Source organism: Bombina bombina, chromosome 5 (assembly GCF_027579735.1).
Source record: "Bombina bombina isolate aBomBom1 chromosome 5, aBomBom1.pri, whole genome shotgun sequence".
Classification (NCBI taxonomy): domain Eukaryota; kingdom Metazoa; phylum Chordata; class Amphibia; order Anura; family Bombinatoridae; genus Bombina; species Bombina bombina.
In genome coordinates this window covers 883,250,201-883,273,845 of record NC_069503.1, presented here as the reverse complement: position 1 = coordinate 883,273,845, position 23,645 = coordinate 883,250,201, and the positions used below count along the sequence as shown (strand labels likewise).

Below are 23,645 nucleotides of genomic sequence, written 5' to 3'. Positions count from 1 at the left end.
GGTAAGGGACGTTAACATTGAGATACATACATATACATCTTTAAAGACTTACAGTATATGTATATGTGTTTTTTTATATATATATATATATATATATATATATATATTGGAGCCCTTTGCATTTAAGTAGATGAAAACATATAAAACAATATTTATGCAATATTATTTTTTATAAAGTGTTATAGTGTGTATATACTGTAAATATTTCACATCCCAATTTCTAAAAAGATATTCATATATATATATATATATATATATATGTGTGTGTGTGTGTATATATATATATATATATATATATATATATATTAATATGTGTGTGTGTGTATATATATATATATATATATATATATATATAAATATGTGTGTAAAGATATATAACTATATAACTATATATATAAGTATAGATATGTATTGTACCAAAATACCATTATATATATATTTATTTATTTGTGAATAAAAAGAACATATTCTGCTATGTGCAGAACATTGGAATGTGAAATATTAATATTTTCATGTCAGGTTAGCACATATGAGAATATGCGATCAGGTTAGCCTGCAAGTCCAGTGTGTTTCTTTTACTTTTATTTCTCCATTGACTTCTATGGGGAAAGAGGTTATCTTTTGTGTGACAGTCTAATTGGTTTAGAAGTAACCTTTAACGTTTTATGTTCAACTCATAATACAAGTGCAACCCGACGTGCGCAAAAATAGTACTGCACCACTTGTAATCTGGCTCACAATGTGCTAAAATATTCTGTCTAAAGAAAAAAAAATAGTTTGCAAACATATTATATAATAAGCCTCCCTATTGTTCCCATAGGTGACCATCTATCCTTAAATGCCTACAAAGAATTCAGTCATGTCACTGACATTAGCATACTTGCAAGCACACACAACATGAATCTTATCCAGAGACAGACAGCATATTAATAGAAGAGAACTTGCAGGCTACAAAATGCAGCATTCAGTAGATCATTTACATTTGTCAGGTCTAGTACAGTAAATGCAAAATAACATGATGGAATACTGCTGAAACTTGACAGATCATAGGCAAAATGATAAATACACGCTGACAACAACATTAAATGGATATACAACAGCAAGAGAACACATTTGCAGCATTGGTCAATTTTTTTCACAAGAAAAAAGAAAAGAAAAGAAGTATTTTACTTGAAGAGAATTTGAAAAAAAAGTATGACACAAACAGGTATCTATCTATCTATCTATCTATCTATCATCTATCTATCTATCTATCTATCTATCTATCTATCTATCTAATTTATCTACACACAGTGCCTTGCAAAAGTATTCAGACCCTTAACCAATTCTTACATTTTACTAAAAAATGATTTATTGAACTACTGTTCAGTGTGATATCTTAGCTATAATGATTTTATAGCAAATATACACCTAGATTACGAGTTTTGCGGTAACAGGGGTGCGGTGCTAACGCTCAGTTTCTGCTCACTGCTCACTTAAGACAACGCTGGTATTACAGGTTTTTTTAATCCAGGCGTTAGCCGCAAAAAAGTGAGCGGAGAGCAAAATTTAGCTCCACATCTCACCTCAATACCAGCGTTGCTTACGGTAGCGGTGAGCTGGCAAAACGTGCTTGTGCACGGTTTCCCCATAGGAATCAATGGGGGAGAATCGACTGAAAAAAACCTAACACCTGCAAAAAAGCAGCATTCAACTCCTAACGCAGCCCCATTGATTCCTATGGGAAATTACTTTTTATGTCAATACCTAACACCCTAACATGAACCCCGAGTCTAAACACCCCTAATCTTACACTTATTAAACCCTAATCTGCTGCCCCCGATATCGCCGACACCTGCATTATATTATTAACCCCTAATCTGCCGCTCCGGACACCGCCGCCACCTACATTATCCCTATGAACCCCTAATCTGCTGCCCCCAACATCGCCAACACCTACTTTTTATTTATTAACCCCTACTCTGCCGCCCCCAATGTCGCAGCAACCTAACTACACTTATTTACCCCTAATCTGCCGCCGCCAATGTCGCCCCCACTATAATAAATATATTAACCACTAAACCTAAGTCTAAGCCTAACCCTAACACCCCTAACTTAAATATAATTTTAAATCATCGAAATAAAATTACTACAATAAAATTATTCCTATTTAAAACTAAATATTTATCTATAAAATAAACCCTAAGCTAGCTACAATATAACTAATAATTACATTGTAGCTAGCATAGGATATATTTTTATTTTACAGGCAACTTTGTATTTATTTTAACTAGGTACAATAGTTATTAAATAGTTATTAACTATTTAATAGCTACCTAGTTCAAATAAATACAATTTTACCAGTAAAATAAAACCTAACGTAAGGGGGGGCGGAGCCAGCTCTGATACTGAATGGTCGCACATCAGCGTAGCTCTGACAATGTCTTATAATTAAATCTAATTTCGACCGTTCAGCTTATCCTAATTTGAACAGTTATCTTTTCTAATGATTCATGGGGCTGAAGTGAATAGTCCGGAACCTAAAAGATGCTAACAAACAAAGGCAATTCACATTGTTTTGCAGAATTCAGCATTGAGTCTGCTGAAATGCGGCCATTTTCCAGCCCACGTGGAGACAGGAAAGACCGACTGGGTTATAAGAACATATTGGATCTATTATCCACCAAACTTCTGGAGGTTGAACATGAAGTGATCTTAGCACTTACTGGGAGCGCTATCAGTCCTGAGCTCGCAACCCAGAGGGGGGAGATGCAGCAGCAAGAACTAGCCCAAAATTCGCCCCGGAAAAAGCGAGGGAGTTGAGGCCAATGGACTCCCAGCTGCCCGGGTGGCTGAACTTGCCAATATAAGGCCTGTTGACTACTCGGAGTGTTTCACCCCTCTAGATGACACAGCTCCACAAATGGAAAACAGAGAGGAGCGGCCATGTAGCAGGCATCCTAACGGCAACCAGCTATCGCAAATACCTTTCCGGTATAAACGGCCTCACTTATTAGGGGCGACTTTAGACCCGCGGTGGGTCATGATGGTGCAGGAGACTGTTACCTATGATATGCCTGTGGGTGAAGTCGGGAGATGCGATCCTGCTGCTGAGTGCAGCGCGGTCGAGCAGGGACCATTCGACACGTTTTGGCCTGTTGATGCGGCCACAGAGTCATGCCGGGTGTCAGTCTTAGACGCAGATCTTTTCTCACACAGTATGGCACATGTTCGTTTTTTCTATCTACCCAGGCAAGCATGGATGACCGGGAGTTGCAAATTCCTATACGGAAGAACTTTACAGGTGTTGGTGTCATTAAATATGGCAAGTCTGGAATTGGGTAACAAAGTAACCACTGTCTGCGGGCAGTTTATAGCTGGACCCTACACTCTGGACTGGACTATACCTTTTGATGAGACTTTTTGGACTGGTTGACACCCTCTCCTCCTTTATTGACCCTGTAGGACTTAAACACAATTATATTCCATATGCTTACAATATAAAGTGGATTGTACCTGATTATTAATACTGAATATCCCTGTGTTCTTAACATTTCCTGAGGTGGGGATTAGATAAATAACCTGTGAAGGGTCAGGTCCCCTTAACATCTTATAAACAGGGCGCAATATAGTATATGGACAGAAACCAAGTGTATATTCTTTGATAAGAGTGACCTTAAGTAAAGTGTATGGTGTTTTAGAATTTATATTTAACTGGTCAATACTCCGGTAATTTTCTTTGTTAATGCTGGTTGCAATGTGTTCCATGGCCAGTTTTCACACATTTTTCCCTTTATCACTCTAATCTTAATTGATCCTGAACAGTGATCTATCAGCATGCTGTTGTTTTATACACTATCCTATAGCTCTCATTTAGATCTAATTGTGCCCTGTCCCACCTCCACATCAGCTAGCTCAAATTAGCAATCTGCATTTTAAAATAACTAAATATCTTATGCTATTATGGTTACTGTTTGTTGATCCCTATGGATATCAAAGGCCTAGCTTGGCCTACTTGAGACGCTACGCTTTAATATGTAACACTATCATCTTTTTCTATAGCTATATGTGGTTTTTGTTAATGGTTTACAGCATACATCACCTTTAACATTATATAGCTCCTTTAACATTATACAGCCCCTTTAACATTATGCAGCTCCTTCAGGATAACAGTTGTATATATTACTCCATATTTGCAGATAACCCTAATATCAGTCCTTCACAGGCCTTATGTTTTCTCACTTAGGGTTTGGAAAAGGATGTTTAGCCTGTATGGTATTAAGCAACATCTATGGCCTAGTTTCACAACTGTTTGCCTGAGCTACTCCCTGGATAGTCATTATTAAAGAACATGAATGTAGCTATGAGTGTAAAGACAGGGTCAATATACTTATAAACCTCTTCCTACCAGATAGAAGGCAATATGATGACTGTAGTTTAGGATCTAATAGCGACCTTTTATAAGGACATACACAAGTTTTCGCCATAACTTATACACCAACCTTTGGGTATAGGGCCCGTACCCGAGGGATATGGTCCTGAAAGGCACAAGAGCAGTCTATAAACTCACATTTAACCTGGTCCTGATATAATTACATTTATGCTCCCAGTCCATATAAGTGAGAATGTTGATGAAACAGCAGACCCTTTATAACTAGTCATCTTTCCCAAGAGCAAAACTGATAGCCCTTAATTGTTTATGCCTAAGCTCTCATCAGCTTACTTAATTAGGTTAGTTGTTAATTTTCTCTCTTCTAGTATGTTTTTATACTACTAGGCTCCGCCCCCCCCCCCTTTTTGGAGCTTATTTATTAAGCTAATCCCCTTTTACGGGGACTGGAGAAGTCAGTTTCGTATTTAGATACACTTCTCCTCTTGGTGATCCTGCGGTTCACCATACCTGGTAAAGTATTTAAAACCTCACCTGATTAATACTGATACACTCGGTTCAAACCTATAAGACACCTACTATATTGTCTGAACTGAATAGTTGGTCTTTAGTGTTTTATTCTGATTTTTCTTTGTTCATCTGTTCAATATCTGCTTTTCTCATCATCCTCTAGGTGAAAATTGAAATCCTTATAGGAGATGATTCCTAAACTGACTTTATGAAGTCCCTAGAAAGTTGAGTTAATTGATAGTACTGAAGTACTAGTTTGCCCCTGTGTTTTCAGTCTGTTCACACTATTTAAAAATGAGGTTTATATTCTTATTCAAAATAGTTAAAAATGAGGTTTATGCGGTAGATATTTTGTTTCATGCTTGATATGCTTGATTTATATGATCTGCATTCTCATCAACAGCTATATCTACTATGTCATTACAACAATATAATGTTTGCATATATGTACATTTTTTTAATCACCTGCATTGTGACACCTGTTGTATTGCTTCATCCTCAATAAAAAAATATTTAAAAAATAAAAAAAACCTAATGTAAGTTACAATTACACCTAACACTACACTATAATTAAATTAATTCCCTACACTAACTACAATTAAATACAATTAAATACAATTATCTAAATTACGAAAAAAAAACACTAAGTTACAGAAAATAATAAAATAATTACAATTTTTTTAAACTAATTACACCTAATCTAATCCCCCTAATAAAATAAAAAAGCCCTCAAAAATAATAAAAATCCCTACCCTATACTAAATTACAAATAGCCCTTAAAAGGGCCATTTGCGGGGCATTGCCCCAAAGTAATCAGCTCTTTTACCTGTAAAAAAAAATACAATATCCCCCCAACATTAAAACCCAACACCCACACACCCAACCCTACTCTAAAACCCACCCAATCCCCCCTTAATAAAACCTAACACTAACCCCTTGAAGATCACCCTACCTTGAGACGTCTTCACCCAACCGGGCAGAAGTGGTCCTCCAGACGGCCAGAAGTCTTCATCCTATCCGGGCAGAAGAGGACCTCCAGACGGGCAGAAGTCTTCATCCAGATGGCATCTTCTATCTTCATCCATCCGGAGCGGGTCTATCTTCAAGACATCCGACACAGAGCATCCTCTTCATCCGACGGCCGACGACTAAATGACGGTACCTTTAAGTGACATCATCCAAGATGGCGTCCCTTCAATTCCGATTGGCTGATAGAATTCTAACAGCTAATCGGAATTAAGGTAGAAAAAATCCTATTGGCTGATCCAATCAGCCAATAGGATTGAGCTTGCATTATATTGGCTGTTCCAATCAGCCAATAGAATGCAAGCTCAATCCTACTGGCTGATTGGATCAGCCAATAGGATTTTTTCTACCTTAATTCCGATTGGCTGATATAATTCTGTCAGCCAATCGGAATTGAAGGGACGCCATCTTGGATGACGTCACTTAAAGGTACCGTCATTTAGTCGTCAGCCATCGGATGAAGAGGATGCTCCGCGTCGGATGTCTTGAAGATGGACCCGCTCCACTCCGGATGGATGAAGATAGAAGATGCCCGTCTGGAGATCCTCTTCTGCCCGGATAGGATGAAGACTTCTGGCCGTCTGGAAGACCACTTCTGCCCATTTGGGTAAAGACATCTCAAGGTAGGGTGATCTTCAAGGGGTTAGTGTTAGATTTTATTAAGGGGGGATTGGGTGGGTTTTAGAGAAGGGTTAGGTGTGTGGGTGGTGGGTTTTAATGTTGGGGGGAGTATTGTATTTTTTTTTTACAGGTAAAAGAGCTGATTACTTTGGGGCAATGCCCCGCAAAAGGCCCTTTTAAGGGCTATTTGTAATTTAGTATAGGGTAGGGATTTTTATTATTTTGGGGGGCTTTTTTATTTTATTAGGGGGATTAGATTATGTGTAATTAGTTTTAAAAAATTGTAATTATTGCATTATTTTCTGTAACTTCGTTTTTTTTTTCTCGTAATTTAGATAATTGTATTTAATTGTAGTTAGTGTAGGGAATTAATTTAATTATAGTGTAGTGTTAGGTGTAATTGTAATTTATGTTAGGTTTTATTTTACAGGTAAATTTTTATTTATTTGAACTAGGTAGCTATTAAATAGTTAATAACTATTTAATAACTATTGTACCTAGTTAAAATAAATACAAAGTTGCCTGTAAAATAAAATTAAACCCTAATTAAGCCCTAAGATGGCTACAATGTAACTATTAGTTATATTGTAGCTAGCTTAGGGTTTATTTTATAGGTAAGTATTTAGTTTTAAATAGGAATTATTTAGGTAATGATAGGAATTTTATTAAGATTTATTTTAATTATATTTAAGTTAGGGGGGTGTTGGGGTTAGGGTTAGACTTAGGTTTAGGGGTTAATACATTTAATATAGTAGCGGCGATGTTGGGGGCGGCAAATTATGGGTTAATAAATGTAGGTAGGTGTCGGCGATGTTAGGGACAGCAGATTAGGGGTTAATAAAATTGAACTAGTGTTTGCGAGGCAGGAGTGCGGCAGTTTAGGGGTTAATATATTTATTACAGTGGCGGCGATGTCGCAGATTAAGGGTTAAAAATTGTATTTAAGTGTTTGCGATGGGGGGGGGCTCGGTTTAGGGGTTAATAGGTAGTTTATGGGTGTTAGTGTACTTTTTAGCACTTTAGTTAAGAGTTTTATGTTACGGCGTTAGCCCATAAAACTCTTAACTACTGACTTTTAAATGCGGTAGGAGTCTTGACAGGAGAGGGTGTACCATTCACTTTTTCCACGACTCGTAATAACGGCATTAGGAAAATCCTATTGAAAAGATAGGATACGCAATTTACGTAAGGGGATTTGCGGTATGCTCGAGTCGCAAAAAAAAAGTGAGCGGTACACCTGTACCTGCCAGGCTCATAATACCAGCGGACGTTAAAAAGCAGCATTGGGACCTCTCAACGCTGATTTTTAGGGCTAATGCAAGACTCATAATCTAGGCGATAATTATTTTAAGGTGACATAATTTGACTAAAATATGCAATTTGCAAAATGATTCAACCCCCTGCTTTAGAATCACCATGTTTACACAGTTTAAAAAATTGCACCAGTAGAAATACAGTTTCCTAACAATTGGTCTCTTCTTGTAAGACATTTAGGGCCAGATTACAAGTGGTGCGCTATTTAGCACTTTCTCTAATACACAAACACCACCAGAAGTAAACCGTATGGAGCTTGATGCCCTGTGTCTAAAGACCGCTGCTCCATAACCTGTCCGCCTGCTCTGAGGCAGCGGACAGAAATCAACCCGATTGAATACGATCGGGTTAATTGACACCCCCTGCTAGCGGCCCTAGCACTTGTATTACAAGTTGAAAGTAAAATGTTTGTGTCCGATCAAAAGCCGTTGCGTGCTGACTTTAGGACTTTGAATATCGTGACCACGCTAACTTCTCCCCATAGACTTCAATGGAGAGAGTAAACTGGGAAATAAAACTTGCACACTAATCTGACAGGAGTTAAACCTACAGCCCTAAGGTAGTTACGAATATTTTACATTTCAATGTTTTTCGCCTAGAAATAAAATGTTCAATTTATTTTTAAATATAAATTTATATATTTATCTAATGTATTTTTTGTAAAATATATATAAATATAGATATAGGTATATACAGAAATATATAAATATATATATGAATATCTATTTAAAAATACATAGACCATAAAAATACACAGTAAAACACATTATTAAATAATAAAATTGAATAAAAGTAACACTTTATTTAATGGAGTTATGTTGTGCTTGGTGCAACTTATTATTTAGGTGTGTGACTTTGGGCTTTCCCTATACCTACTGCCAAGGTATTATTGGAACCCCCTCCTTCAAATGTTCCTTGGGAAAAATTATGCAAATAAAAAAAAAAAATTGGAAATACCAGCACTGTGAATACTGGAGTATAGCTTCTTAAATAGTATAATAATATAAAAAATATGTATATAGGTGTATTATACAAAATATTATATGCATAAGAAGAATTTTTTTTTTTAAAAACCAGGTGTGTGGAAATGAATGTGTATAAAGTATAGGAGATATCATGAAGGTTATAAATTTGAAGAGAAAAGTGTTATAGTTTACAAATTTAATAGAAATAAGTACACAATTAAAAAACTTGCTATGAGTTGGACGTCCAAACTTAAAAGGCTAAACACATAAGTAACCTTATGGATCCATTAAAAGCATACAGACTCAGAAATGGTGCTGCAGACTAGTTCATTAGTTCATAAGTTGAGAATAGGTTAGTTAGCATAGGATATTTTCCTTCACATATGCGTTACTGAATTTATAACCTTTGAGATATCTCCTATACTTTATACACATTAATTTCCACACACCTGTTTTTTTTTTTTAAAAAAAGACCATAACTTCTTATGTATATAAGAATATTTTGTATAACACACCTATATACACATTTTTGATATTATTATGAAATTTAAGAAGCTATACCCCAGCATTAAAAGCGCCGGTATTTCCACTTTTTTTTTTATTTGCAACTTTTTATTTAGCCTTAACTCTAGACGCAAGGGCCTCTAGTTATCAACGTGTCTACTTACCTGCCATCGCCAGCCCCAATACACCCGCCTAAGCTCGCCTCACATCGCCGCTGTGGACATAATGCAATTTATTTTATTTTTTTTAAAATGATTAGCCCAGCAGTGTGCCTGCCGCTCCAGCTTTCTGCTGCATGTGCCTACAGTCAGCCCTACCCAAAAACAATCCCCACCACCAGAGCAGTTACCTGGTAACATTGGTAACCTCAGCAGGACCTTTTTTGGTGCATTGGGAATGGCTGGATGCAGAGTTAGGTTTAGCATTCAGTGCTGCACAGTGCACATCTATAACAGCACATGGCACTAGCTTGGCATGTCACATGACACCGGCACGGTCTGGTACAGTTTCTCATTAATAAATATAAGCAGAGAACTTTTGACTGTGATAGTATTAGGACTGACAGTGTGTGTGTCCCATATCACATAACATCAGCAGTCTGGCATGAACCAAAAAATATATATTTTTTTAGGACTCTTGGGCCCCTCAACAAAGACTGGGCCCTGGGCAGCTGCCCCTTTTGCCCTGTGTTAAAGATGGCCCTGACCTTGGGGCTGATGGTAGTTACAGGGGGGCCCTGGGGCTGATGGAAGTTACAGAGGGGGGCCCTGAGACTGATGGTAGTTACAGGGGGGGCTCTGGGGCTGATGGTAGTTACAGGGGGAGGCTGAGGATTATGGTAGTTATGGGGGGGCTGTGATTGATGGTAGTTACAGGGGGGGTCCTGGGGCGGATGGGGTGTACAGGGGGTGATGACTCTGATGAGGCAGATTGGAGTTACAGGGGGAGATGGTGCTGATGGTAGTTACAGGGGGGCCCTGGGGCTTATGGTAGTTACAGGGGGGCCCTGGGGCTGATGGGGTTAACAGGGGGGATGCTGAGGCTTTAAACCTCATCAGTCCCAGGGTCCCCCTGTAACCACCATTAGCCCCAGGGCCCCCCTTGTAACCACCATCAGCCCCAGAGCCCCTTGTAACCCCCATCAGTCACAGGGCCCCACTTGTAACCACCATCAGCCCCAGGGCCCACCCTGTAACCATCATCAGCCTCAGCGCCCCCCCCTGTAACTATCAGCCTCAGCACCCCTACCCTGTAATCCCCATTAGCCCCAGGGTCCCCCTTTTAACCCCAATAAGCCTCAGCACCCCCACCCTGTAACCCTCATTAGCCCCAGGGTCCCCCTTGTAACCCCAATCAGAGTTAGCACCCCCCCCCTGTAACCCCAATCAGCCTCAGAGCACCCCCTCCTTGTAAACCACATCAGTCCCAGGGCCCACTCTGTAAACACCATCAGCCCCAGGGCCCACTCTGTAAACACCATAAGCCACAGGAGTATGCCTCCCAGGATGCCTGAACACCTTACCCCCTGATTAGTAATGTTCGATTATACCCCTAAGTTCCCTAACACTATAGGTAGGACTCTGGTAGGACTTGCCCTCTGGGAGAGGGGGGTAAGTCAGATCAATGTTTGGGGGTCTCAGGGGCCAGGGGTTTCTGGTTAAACTATAAGCTACTATACTTTATGTTAATCCCTTTTGAAGTTCAGCCTTTTTTGAGTAATTATCCTAATATTTTCCATAAAGCTTATATGTGGGATGCTTATCTATTATGCCAAGATGTTGATTTTAGTGTCTACATAAAAGGACTGTTAACATCGTTACCTATACATAGCTTGTCATATACAGATATTTTAATCTCTGTGAAGCTGGAACTTTTATTTTATCTTCTCTGGGCAATTTGTATATATTTGTGTTTTTGTACTTTGTTTATTTCTCATTTTATGTAGGATAATAATCATTAGAGTCCCTAATAAATAAGAGGCTGCTAGCAATTTTTAAACAATAACAATTCTACTCCAGAAATGTTATTGTTTAAACATATAGATAATCCCTTTATTATCCATTCCCCAGTTTTGCATAACCAACCCAATTATATTAATATACTTTTTACCTCTGTGATTACCTTGTATCTAAGTCTCTGCAGACTGTCTCCTTAATTCAGTTATTTTAACAGACATGCATTTTAGTCAATCAGTGCCCTCTCATAATGCGAAACTCCACGGGCGTGAGCACAATGTTATCTATATGGCACACATGAACTAACACCCTCTAGCTGAGAAAAACTATCAAATACATCCAGAGAAGAGGTGGCCTTCAAGGCCTTAGAAATTAGCATACAGGGAGTGCAGAATTATTAGGCAAATTAGTATTTTGACCACATCATCCTCTTTATGCATGTTGTCTTACTCCAAGCTGTATAGGCTCAAAAGCCTACTACCAATTAAGCATATTAGGTGATGTGCATCTCTGTAATGAGAAGGGGTGTGGTCTAATGACATCAACACCCTATATCAGGTGTGCATAATTATTAGGCAACTTCCTTTCCTTTGGCAAAATGGGTCAAAAGAAGGACTTAACAGGCTCAGAAAAGTCAAAAATAGTGAGATATCTTGCAGAGGGATGCAGCACTCTTAAAATTGCAAAGCTTCTGAAGCGTGATCATCGAACAATCAAGCGTTTCATTCAAAATAGTCAACAGGGTCGCAAGAAGCGTGTGGAAAAACCAAGGCGCAAAATAACTGCCCATGAACTGAGAAAAGTCAAGCGTGCAGCTGCCAAGATGCCACTTGCCACCAGTTTGGCCATATTTCATAGCTGCAACATCACTGGAGTGCCCAAAAGCACAAGGTGTGCAATACTCAGAGACATGGCCAAGGTAAGAAAGGCTGAAAGACGACCACCACTGAACAAGACACACAAGCTGAAACGTCAAGACTGGGCCAAGAAATATCTCAAGACTGATTTTTCTAAGGTTTTATGGACTGATGAAATGAGAGTGAGTCTTGATGGGCCAGATGGATGGGCCCGTGGCTGGATTGGTAAAGGGCAGAGAGCTCCAGTCCGACTCAGACGCCAGCAAGGTGGAGGTGGAGTACTGGTTTGGGCTGGTATCATCAAAGATGAGCTTGTGGGGCCTTTTCAGGTTGAGGATGGAGTCAAGCTCAACTCCCAGTCCTACTGCCAGTTTCTGGAAGACACCTTCTTCAAGCAGTGGTACAGGAAGAAGTCTGCATCCTTCAAGAAAAACATGATTTTCATGCAGGACAATGCTCCATCACACGCGTCCAAGTACTCCACAGCGTGGCTGGCAAGAAAGGGTATAAAAGAAGAAAATCTAATGACATGGCCTCCTTGTTCACCTGATCTGAACCCCATTGAGAACCTGTGGTCCATCATCAAATGTGAGATTTACAAGGAGGGAAAACAGTACACCTCTCTGAACAGTGTCTGGGAGGCTGTGGTTGCTGCTGCACGCAATGTTGATGGTGAACAGATCAAAACACTGACAGAATCCATGGATGGCATGTTTTTTAGTTTCCTTGGAAAGGAAAGGTGGCTATATTGGTCACTGATTTGTTTTTGTTTTGTTTTTGAATGTCAGAAATGTATATTTGTGAATGTTGAGATGTTATATTGGTTTCACTGGTAAAAATAAATAATTGAAATGGGTATATATTTGTTTTTTGTTAAGTTGCCTAATAATTATGCACAATAATAGTCACCTGCACACACAGATATCCCCCTAACATAGCTAAAACTAAAAACAAACTAAAAACTACTTCCAAAACTATTCAGCTTTGATATTAATGAGTTTTTTGGGTTCATTGAGAACATGGTTGTTGTTCAATAATAAAATTAATCCTCAAAAATACAACTTGCCTAATAATTCTGCACTCCCTGTATGAGTCTATCTAGGTTTAGCTTTCAACAATGAACACTAAGAGTACAAAGCAAATTTGATGATAAATGTGAATTGGAAAAGTTGTTTCAAGTGACATTCCTTATCCAAATCATGAAAGTTTAATTTTGACTAGACTGTCCCTTTAAATAAGAAATGATAAGTGGAGGGGGGCTCTTTGTCCTAAAATGCCAGGGCCTCTTTTTGGTTCCAGTCCAGCCCTGTAGAGCATTAATAATAGTGTAAACATACCTCTGAACATTTCCCAGAGGTTTTCTAAGACTAGGGGGTATGGGGGTCTTGTGGACAAATGCCTGCAGGTGTTTTGTGGATGGGTCTGCAACCAGAGGGACGTTGCACCTGTACGTAGTGGGCAGGTTCAGGCATTTCAAGGTCATAGCAGAGTCACTAGAAACTGTTACATGTTCCTTGATTGGGAAAGCTTTTGGAGGGACAGTGGGCAAATCTTATAACCAATGCTAGTCCCTTAATATTAGGTACAATTGGGAGGTCAGTATTAAAAATGTTTGTGTGCCTTATGAAATAGCATTATTCTAAGTTGTCTTTTCATCAAAAAGGATACTTGGAGTTTTTTATACTGGAGTCTTTTGGAAAGAACCTTTACTTGGTAGATAATATGTTATAGCATTTCATATGATGTATGATAATAAAAAAAATCTTTATGGTTGCTCATATCCATATTATAGTAATACCTATTTATTTTACAGGTCATAATTATAGTGCTGCTTAGAATAGTAACATCATACCTTTATACTTAGTCCAAATCCTCCAACAGTTTGTCTTCTGATTCCGACTGTTCTTTCCTAGAAAAAACAAATAAATAAATGATTATTTAATTATTCATTTAAATTAAAAGAAGTAAAAATAGAAAAAAACAAACTGATATCATATCATATACAATTTCATGAGAAACTATTAAGTAAGGATGTGTATTTGTTTTATGCCAATTTCCTGTTGTACAACATGATTAAGGGGTAACACCCGAAACGTTGTTGTGTTTTTCTTGTCTGAAGGAGATGTTCTAATAAATCTTTGATATTGGAACTTATTTGGTGTGCTGCCATCATCAATATTCATCATCTACTATTTAGGCATGAACCTGCATCATCATTAGTTATAGCTTCTTTACACACCTTTTCATGTTGTAGGTATTAGGCAATATTTCCTTGAGATGTTCAAAGCAAGGACATGCAAGGTTTTTATTTTAATTAAGTTTAATTTATTTTGCGACTTTAAAATGAATATAGGGAGAGCAGGGTAAACTACCAAAACATAGCAATTAAACATTATGTAATGTAAAAAAAACATATATAATAAACATAAAAAATAAAAAAAATAATAGAGATAAGCATTCTGCAGTTTCGTTTAATGCTGAATGCGGAAGTATGAAGCTGCTTTCGGTATTCGGCTCTTTTTGGAGATGAATATTCTCTTGTGCAAGTAAAACACATGAAGATCTGTGCAAATCCAGATCTTTGTATGTTTCACTTTCACAAAAAATATTTTTTTAACAAATTCCACAGTTTTTTTTTTTACTTTTGGACCCAGAACGTTTCCTACATAAGTAATGTTATCTGTGTGTTTCCATTATAGTACATTAATGTACATGTTGTGCATTTATAAACAAACTCAATGCAAATGATTCCTTTACATTTATATAATAATATATATATATATATATATATATATATATATGTATATATATATTTTTTTTTTAAATAAAGTTTATATGCACTATTTGTGAAAATGATAAATTCTCTATTTAAAACTAAGGGATATTAAAGGGACACTAAACCAAATTTTTTTCTTTCATGATTCAGATAGAGAATACCATTTTAAACAACTTTCCAATTTACTTCTATTATCTAATTTGCTTCATTTTTTAGATATCCTTTGTTGAAGAAAGAGCAATGCACATGGGAGAGCCAATCACACGAGGCATATATGTGAAGCAACCGATCAGCAGCTACTGAGCCTATCTAGATATGCTTTTCAGCTAAGAATATCAAGAGAATGAAGCAAATTAGATAATAGAAGTAAATTAGAAAGTTGTTTAAAACTGCATGCTCTTTCTAAATCATGAATGAAAAAAATTGGGTTTCATGTCCCTTTAATTTCTGTACAAAATGCAAGAAAAAATAGATAGAGAGGCGATATGAGGAAAAAAAGGGGACAGAAATGGGAGCCCAGTTAAAGTCGAGTAAAGAGATAAGGTGAGGTTAAGAGTATGTCAGAAATAGAGAGATAGGGTCAAAATGAGAGAGACAATGGTAAAACAAAAAAAGTCTCTGGAGGTACTTGATGGAGAGCAGTGAGATTATAGGAGAGGGAGTGAGATTAGATGTGCTGAGTGTGTGTTTTGAGATGTTGGGGTAAATGGCTGCTAGTGATGAGTGAAAATGGTGTAGAAGTGCTTGAGAGATAATGATAAGGATAGGCACTTGTTGGTGGAAGGAGAATGGTGATGGCAGATAATAATATGAGTCCATGGATGTCCATAACATGTGGGATATGCTTCCTGTCAGCAGGTGGAGGTCAAGAATTCTCACAAGAGCTTTTAATCCCTCCCAAATCTACTCCTCTCTCCAGTTAACATATAGCCAGGAAGAGGGGAGAGATAGAAAAAATTAAAGGAAAGACCAAAAGCAGGGTTAAGAAGTGCAAATAAGAACAGTTGTCCTTCGATCCTAGAAAATAGGGCTGATCCAATGGTCTCTCCTCTTTCCAAAGGAGAGAAATGTATTGGTAAGTATAAATTCTGATTTCTTTCATATAATGAGGAGAGTCCATGGTATGTTCAAGACTTCCTGAAATCGAATTAATCTGCCTCTCCTTATTAGAGATAGTTTTTATGGACAGTTTTCTCTTGGACCAAGAGGATCTTTGTTTTCCAGTAAGTTTTGGAGCAATCAGACCTTTGATTGTAAGAGGACTTCTGATATCTGGCAGTGCAAAAGGTATGAAAACAATTAGTTTGTTTATATCTTCCCTTAAGACTTCTTGTCTTGAGGAAGAAATACTCCTTTACCTCTAGTAACAGTCTTTATGGTATATTCTTTCTAACTCTATATCAAAAAGCAATGTACCCTTAAAGGGAATTGACAAAAGTCTATTCTTAGAGACCATATCAGCAGACCAGGATTTAAGCCATAAGACTATCCTTAACAGGATAGCAATGAACATCTATTTAACATAAATTTTAATAATGTCAAAAACTGCATTGCAATTAAATCTTTAGACACCTTAAAGGGACACTAAACTCAAAAAAATGTCTTTCATTATTCAGATAGAGAATACAATTTCAAACAACATTTCAATGTACTTCTATTATCTAGTTGGATTCATTATTTAGATATCATTTGTTAATGAAATAACAATGCATATGGATGAGCCAATCATATGAGGCATCTATGTGCAGCCACCAATCGGCAGTTACTTAGCCTATCTAGATATTCTTTTCAGTAAAGGATATCAAGAGAATGAAGCAATGTAGATAATAGAGGTAAATTAGAAAGTTGTTTAAAATTACACCCTCATTCTAAATCATGAAAGAAAAATATTGGGTTTAATGTCCCTATAAGTACTTTAATGCAGTTACGGACATTTTCAGATAACTGTTTGTAAAGCATCTGAGAAAGAAAGCCACATAAAAAAGAAGCTGCAGTGGCCACACAAGTGACTGTGATTGCTGGTCTAAGCTGCAGAGCTGATTGAGAAAAAAAAATTTGTAGTAAAGACTCTGATTTTTGGTCCATGGGAATAGTTGTACATTTTTCTAGAGTTGAAATAACATAATTTATGCTTACCTGATAAATTTATTTCTCTTGTAGTGTATCCAGTCCACGGATCATCCATTACTTATTGAATATATTCTCCTTCCCAACAGGAAGCTGCAAGAGTCCACCCACAGCAAAGCTGCTATATAGCTCCTCCCCTAACTGCCATATTCAGTCATTCGACCGAAAACATGCAGAGAAAGGAAAAACCATAGGGTGCAGTGGTGACTGTAGTTCAAATGAAAAAATTACCTGCCTTAAAGTGACAGGGCGGGCCGTGGACTGGATACACTACAAGAGAAATAAATTTATCAGGTAAGCATAAATTATGTTTTCTCTTGTTAAGTGTATCCAGTCCACGGATCATCCATTACTTATGGAATACCAATACCAAAGCTAAAGTACACGGATGATGGGAGGGACAAGGCAGGTACTTAAACGGAAGTTACCACTGCCTGTAAAAAACCCTTTCTCCCAAAAATAGCCTCCGAAGAAGCAAGGTATCAAATTTGTTAAATTTGAAAAGTATGAAGCGCAGACCAAGACTCCGTCTTGTAAATCTGTTCAACAGAAGCCACATTTAAAAAAGGCCCAAGTGAAAACCACAGCTCTAGTAGAATGAGCTGTAATCCCTTCAGGAGGCTGCTGTCCAGCAGTCTCATAAGCTAAATGAATTATGCTTTTTAACCAAAAAGACAGAGAGGCTGCTGAAGTATTTTGACCTCTCCTCTGTCCAGAATAGACAACAAACAAGGTGAACGTTTGATGAAAACTGTAGTAGCTTGTAAGTAAAACTTTAAAGCACAAACCACGTCCAATATTGTGTAATAGACGTTCCTTCTTTGAGGAAGGATTAGGATACAAGCATGGAACAACTATCTCTTGAGTGATGTACTTGTTAGATACCACCTTAGGAAAAAACCCAGGTTGGTACGCAGGACTACCTTATCCGTACGAAGGACCAGATAAGGAGAATCACATTGTAACACAGATAACTTGGAGACTCTACGAGTCGAGGAATTAGCTACCCAAAAGGAACTTTCCAAGATAAAGATTGATATCTATGGAACAAAAAAGGTTCAAACGGAACTTCTTGAAGAACCTTAAGAATCAGGTTTAAGCTCCATGGCGGAGCAACAGTTTTAAACACAGGCTTGGATCTAACCAAAGCCTGACCAAATGCCTGAACGTCTAGAATACCTGCCAGACGCTTGTGCAAAAAAATAGACAGAGTAAAAATCTGTCCCCTTTTAAGGAATAAGCTGACAACCCTTTTCTCAAAAACATCTTGGAGAAAAGATAATATCCTGGGAATCCAGACTTTACTCCATGAGTAACCCTTGGATTCATAACAATCAGATATTTACACCATATCTATGTTCAATTTTCCTAGAGACAGGCTTTCATGTCTGTATTAAGGTATCAATGACTGACTCGGAGAAGCCATGCTTTGATAACATCAAGCGTTCAGTCTCCAGGCAGTCCATCTCAGATTGATTCTATTTAGATGGTTGAAAGGACCCTGAGGTAGAGGGACCTGTCTCAGAAGCAGAGACCGTGATGGAAAGGATGACATGTCCACCAGATCTGCATACCAGGTCCTGCGTGGCTACGCAGGCGCTGTCAAAAACACCAAAGCCCTCTCCTGCTTGGTCTTGACCTCCGGAGGAAATCCCACTCCCCCGGAAGAAAAGTCTGACGACTTAGAAAATCCACCTCCCAGTTCTCAACACCTGGGATATGGATAGCTGATAGACAAGAGTGAGTCTCTGCCCAGTGAATTATTGTAAGACTTCTAACATCGCTAGGGAACCTCTGTTCCCCCTTGATGGCTGATGTAAGCCACAGTCGTGTATATTGTCCGACTGAGTATGATGTACCTCAGATTTGCTAACTGAGGCCAAGTCTGAAGAGCATGGAATATCACTCCCAGTTCCAGAATATTTATTAGAAGGAGGGTCTCCTCCTAAGTCCACTATCCCTGAGCCTTCAGGGAGTTCCAGACTGCATCCCAACCTAAAAGGCTGGCATCTATTGTAACAATTGTCCCATCTGACCTGCGGAAGGTCATACCCTTGGACAGATGGACCCGACATAGTCACCAGAGAAGAGAATCTCTGGTCTCTTGGTCCAGGTTTAACAGGGGGACAAATCTGTGTAATCCCCGTTCCTCTGACTGAGCATGCATAGTTGCAGCGGTCTGAAATGTAGACGTGCAAACGGTACTATGTCCCTTGCCGCTACCATTAAGCCGATTTCATTCATGTACTGAGCCACCGAAGGGCGCGGATGGGATGAAAAAACACGGCAGAAATTTAGAAACTTTGACAACCTGGACTCCGTCAGGTAAATTTTCATTTCTACAGAATCTATCAGAGTCCCTAGGAGGGAAACCCTTGAGATTGGGGATAGAGAACTCTTTTCTTGTTCACTTTCCACCCATGTGATCTCAGAAATGCCAGTACTACGTCCGTATGAGACTGGGCAATTTGGATGTTTGACGCCTGTATCAGGATGTCGTCTAAATAAGGGGCCACTTCTATGCCCCGCGGTCTAAGGACCGCCAAAGCGACCCCAGAACCTCCATAAAGATTCTTGGGGCTGTAGATATCCCAAAGGAAAGAGCTACAAACTGGTAATGCCTGTCTAGAAAGGCAAACCTGAAAAACGATGGTGATCTTTATGCATCACAATGTGAGGATAAGCATCCTTCAAATCCATTGTAGTCCTCTATTGACTCTCCTGGATCATAGTTAAGATGGTACGAATAGTTTCCATCTTAAATGACGGAATTCTGAGGAATTTGTTTAAGATCTTTAGATCCAAAATAGGTCTGAAGGTTCCCTCTCCTTGGGAACCACAAACAGATTTGAGTAAAAACTCTGTCCCTGTTCCTCTCTTGGAACTGGATGGCTCGTACACAATGTAAGAATGCCTCCTTCTTTATCTGGTTTGCAGATAATTGTGAAAGGCGAAATCTCCCCTTTTTTTGGGGGGGAATCTTTGAAATCCAGAAGATATCTCTGGGATATAAATTCCAATGCCTAGGGATCCTGGGCATCTCTTGCCCACGCCTGGGCAAAGAATGAAAGTCTGCCCCCTATAGGATCCGTTACCGGATAGGGGTCCGTTCCTTCATGCTGCCTTAGAGGCAGCAGCAGGCTTCTTGGCCTGCTTATCTTTGTTCCAGGTCCGATTGTCTCCAGACCGCCTTGGACTGTGCAAAAATTCCCTCTTGTTTTGCCTTAGCGGAAGAGGATGCCACACCTGCCCTGAATTTTTTAAAAGGTACGAAAATTAGACTTTTTTTTTTTTTTTTTTGCCCTTGATTTAGACCTATCCTGACGAAGGGCATGACCTTTTCCTCCAGTGATATAAGCAATAATCTCCTTCAAACCAGGCCCGAATAGGGTCTGCCCCTTGAAGGGAAGTTAAGTAGCTTATTTATTAAAGTCACGACAGCTGACCATGATATAAGCCATAGCGCTCTGCGCGCCAGTATAGTAAAAAACAGAATTCTTAGCCGTTAGTCTAGTCAAATGATCAAAGGCATCAGAAAAACAAAGGAATTGGCTAGCAGAAGCTTGTCAAATATATTCATTCCAATGGGAGTCGCTTAACTGTAAGCCTCATCAAGGAGACTCAACCCATAAACGCCGCAGCAGCAGTGACAGAAGCAATGTATGCAAGGGGCTGCAGGATAAAACCCTGTTGAGATAAACATTTTTTATCCATTGGATCTAAAAAGCACAACTGTCCTCGTCAGAGGTAGTGGTACGCTTAGCTAGAGTAGAAACTCTTCTCTCCACCTTAGGGAACTGTCTGCCAGAAGTCCCGTGTGGTGGTTACTATTAGAAAACATTCTTCTAAAAAATAGAGGGGAAGAGAGACGGCACACCTGTCTATCCCATTCCTTATTAAAACATTTTTAGTAAACCTCTTTAGGGTATTGGAAAAACATCATGGTACACACCCGGCTCTGCATATTATTTATCCAGTCAACACAATTTCTCTGGCCCTGGCGATTGTACACATTCATTCAGTAGCAGCCAAGCCTCCCTGAGCAACAAGTGGAGGGTTCTCAGCATAAATTTTAAATGTAGAAATTTCAGAATCAGGTATAAATCATCTCTCCCTGAGTCAAAATAAAAATCACCCACAGACAGAAGCATTATTGTGAGGGTAGTATCTTACATGGTTCTTAAAGGCATCTGTATGCTCTGTATGCTACCCCCAGACTAACTGCTTTCCTTTAATTTCAGGTAGTCTGACTAATACTTGCTGCCAGAATATTATTCACCACCTTTGCCATGGTCTTGTAAAATAAACGCTATGGGGCGCCCTTGATGTACTTGGCGCCATTTGAGCGTGAGTCCCTGAAGCGGGAGTCGAAGGGTCTGACACGTGGGGAGAGTTAGTCGGGCATAACTTTCCCCTCGACAGAGATCCCCTGGTAAAAGGAGAAACGCTATGGGTGCCCTTGATGTACTTGGCGCCATTTGAGCGTGAGTCCCTAAAGTGTGTGAGTCAAAAGGTCTGACACGTGGGGAGAGTTAGTCGCATAACTACCCCCACGACAGAATCCTCTGGTGATAATGTTTTTAAAGGACAAAAAATGATCTTTTATTGTTTATCATGAAATCAGTACATCTGTACACATTCTAAGAGTGGGTTCCACCATGGCTTTAAAACATAATGAACACAGAGCTTCCTCTATGTCAGACATGTTAGAACAGACTAATAATGAGACTAGTAAGCTTGAAAACACTTTAAATCAAGTTTAACAAGCAAATATATAAAACGTTACTGTGCCTTTAAGAGAAACAAATTTGTCAAAATTTGAAAAACAGTGAAAAAAAGGGCAGTAAAACAAACAAAATTTTACAGGTACATGTAATAAGGTAACAGAGCATTGCACCCACTTGCAAATGGATGATTAACCCCTTAATGCAAAAAACAGATAAAAGAAAAAAAAAAAAAAAAGACATAGAGTCGTTTTTAAAAACAGACACAACAAACTGCCACAGCCAACATGTGGGAAGCTTCAGTTAAAACTGTTTCGATGGCAAAGAATTTAAGCCAGCCATGTGGACAATACTTAGGCCCCAATAAGTTTTATCACCAAACATATGTTAAAAAACGATTAAACATGGCCAGCAAAACGTTTTAAAACAATTTTTACAAGATATGTATCTCTATTAATAAGCCCTGATATCCCAGTCGCTAGATCGCTGCATTTAAGGCGTTACTTACATTACTTTCGGTATCAGCAGTATTTTCTTAGTCAATTCCATTCCTAGAAAAATATTTTTACTGCACATACCTTATCTGCAGGAAAACCTGAACGCCAGTTCCCCCTCTGAAGTACCTCACTCCTCAGATGTGTGAGAACAGCAAATGGATCTTAGTTACGTCTGCTAAGATCATAGAAAAAACGCAGGGCAGATTCTTCTTCCAAATACTGCCTGAGATAAACAGCACACTCACGGTGCCATTTAAAAATAACAAACTTTTGATTGAAGAATAAGACTAATAGAAACACCACAGACTCGCACGACCTCCTATCTATGTTGAGGCTTGCAAGAGAATGACTGAATATGGCAGTTAGGGGAGGAGCTATATAGCAGGCTTTGCTTGTGGTGGACTCTTGCAGCTTCCTGTTGGGAAGGAGAATATATTCAATAAGTAATGGATGATCCGTGGACTGGATACACTTAACAAGAGAAAGCTCCATCTACTTTGGGAGCCAACTCTCAGACAGATAAATTATTTTTTTTCTGTTAGAAGGAGTAAAAGCAATGCCAGGTTTCTTCCATTCCTTAGCAATATAATCTGTCACCAAGTCAGGAGCTTCAAATGCCTGGGGAGAGTTTGGTGGAGCTTTGAAAACCTGGTTTAACTTATTTATGGGTTATGAAAATTCTGGATTCTGTTCTGACATTTCTAGGGTGTTCAGAACTTCCTGTAGAAGGAAACGGATATGATCCACTCTAAATCTGAAAGTGTAATAAGGCTCTATTTCAGTTACTGTTTCAGGGTCATCTGAGGAGATTTCACACTCAAAGGAGTTAGAGAAAGAGAATCTTCAGAGTCAGAGGACTCTAAAGTAGGTTGTAACAGAACTAAATGCTCAGTTCCATGAGACAACGTTCCAGATTTACTTTTGAGCTTCTTTGGTCTGGGAATTTGCCACTAACAGTTTCTGTCATAGTCTTTTGTAATTTATTTTTAAATTTAAAAAAAAAATCAGTGTTATTCCCTGAGTCATATAGACAGACATGGGTGATAGATGTCTGCCAGGCAAACTGACAGAATTACATCTTGGATACTGTGAACATGGGACACAGTTAACACATGGTTTATTAATCTGGTCCACAGGAACAGTTTTGCAAAATAAATAGGGAAAATTAACCTCATTTGTATCATGAGCTCTATTAAAATTTCTGGAGGTTCCTTCTAATGGGTCAGACATATTTTTTGGGGGTATATATAAGCCAAACAAATACTAAAGTACAGATTCAGGGGGGGTAGTTACAACGTGTCTATTTTACCTGTACGCCCGCCTAAGCTCAGCCTCACATCGCCGCCGCGGACCTGCAAAAATTCGCCTAGAGTTATCAAAAAAGCTGTCAAAAAGCCGCG

At 38.7% G+C, this 23,645-nt stretch overlaps 1 protein-coding gene across 1 annotated transcript in view; it reads right to left on the bottom strand.

Moving 5' to 3' along the window:
- Positions 1-23,645, bottom strand: part of SNTG1 (syntrophin gamma 1) — a 710,288-nt gene that overhangs the window by 507,295 nt on the left and 179,348 nt on the right. Inside the window, 1 exon segment of the mRNA XM_053715033.1 lies at positions 13,974-14,030. Within this exon segment, the coding sequence (XP_053571008.1) occupies positions 13,974-14,030 (57 nt within the window).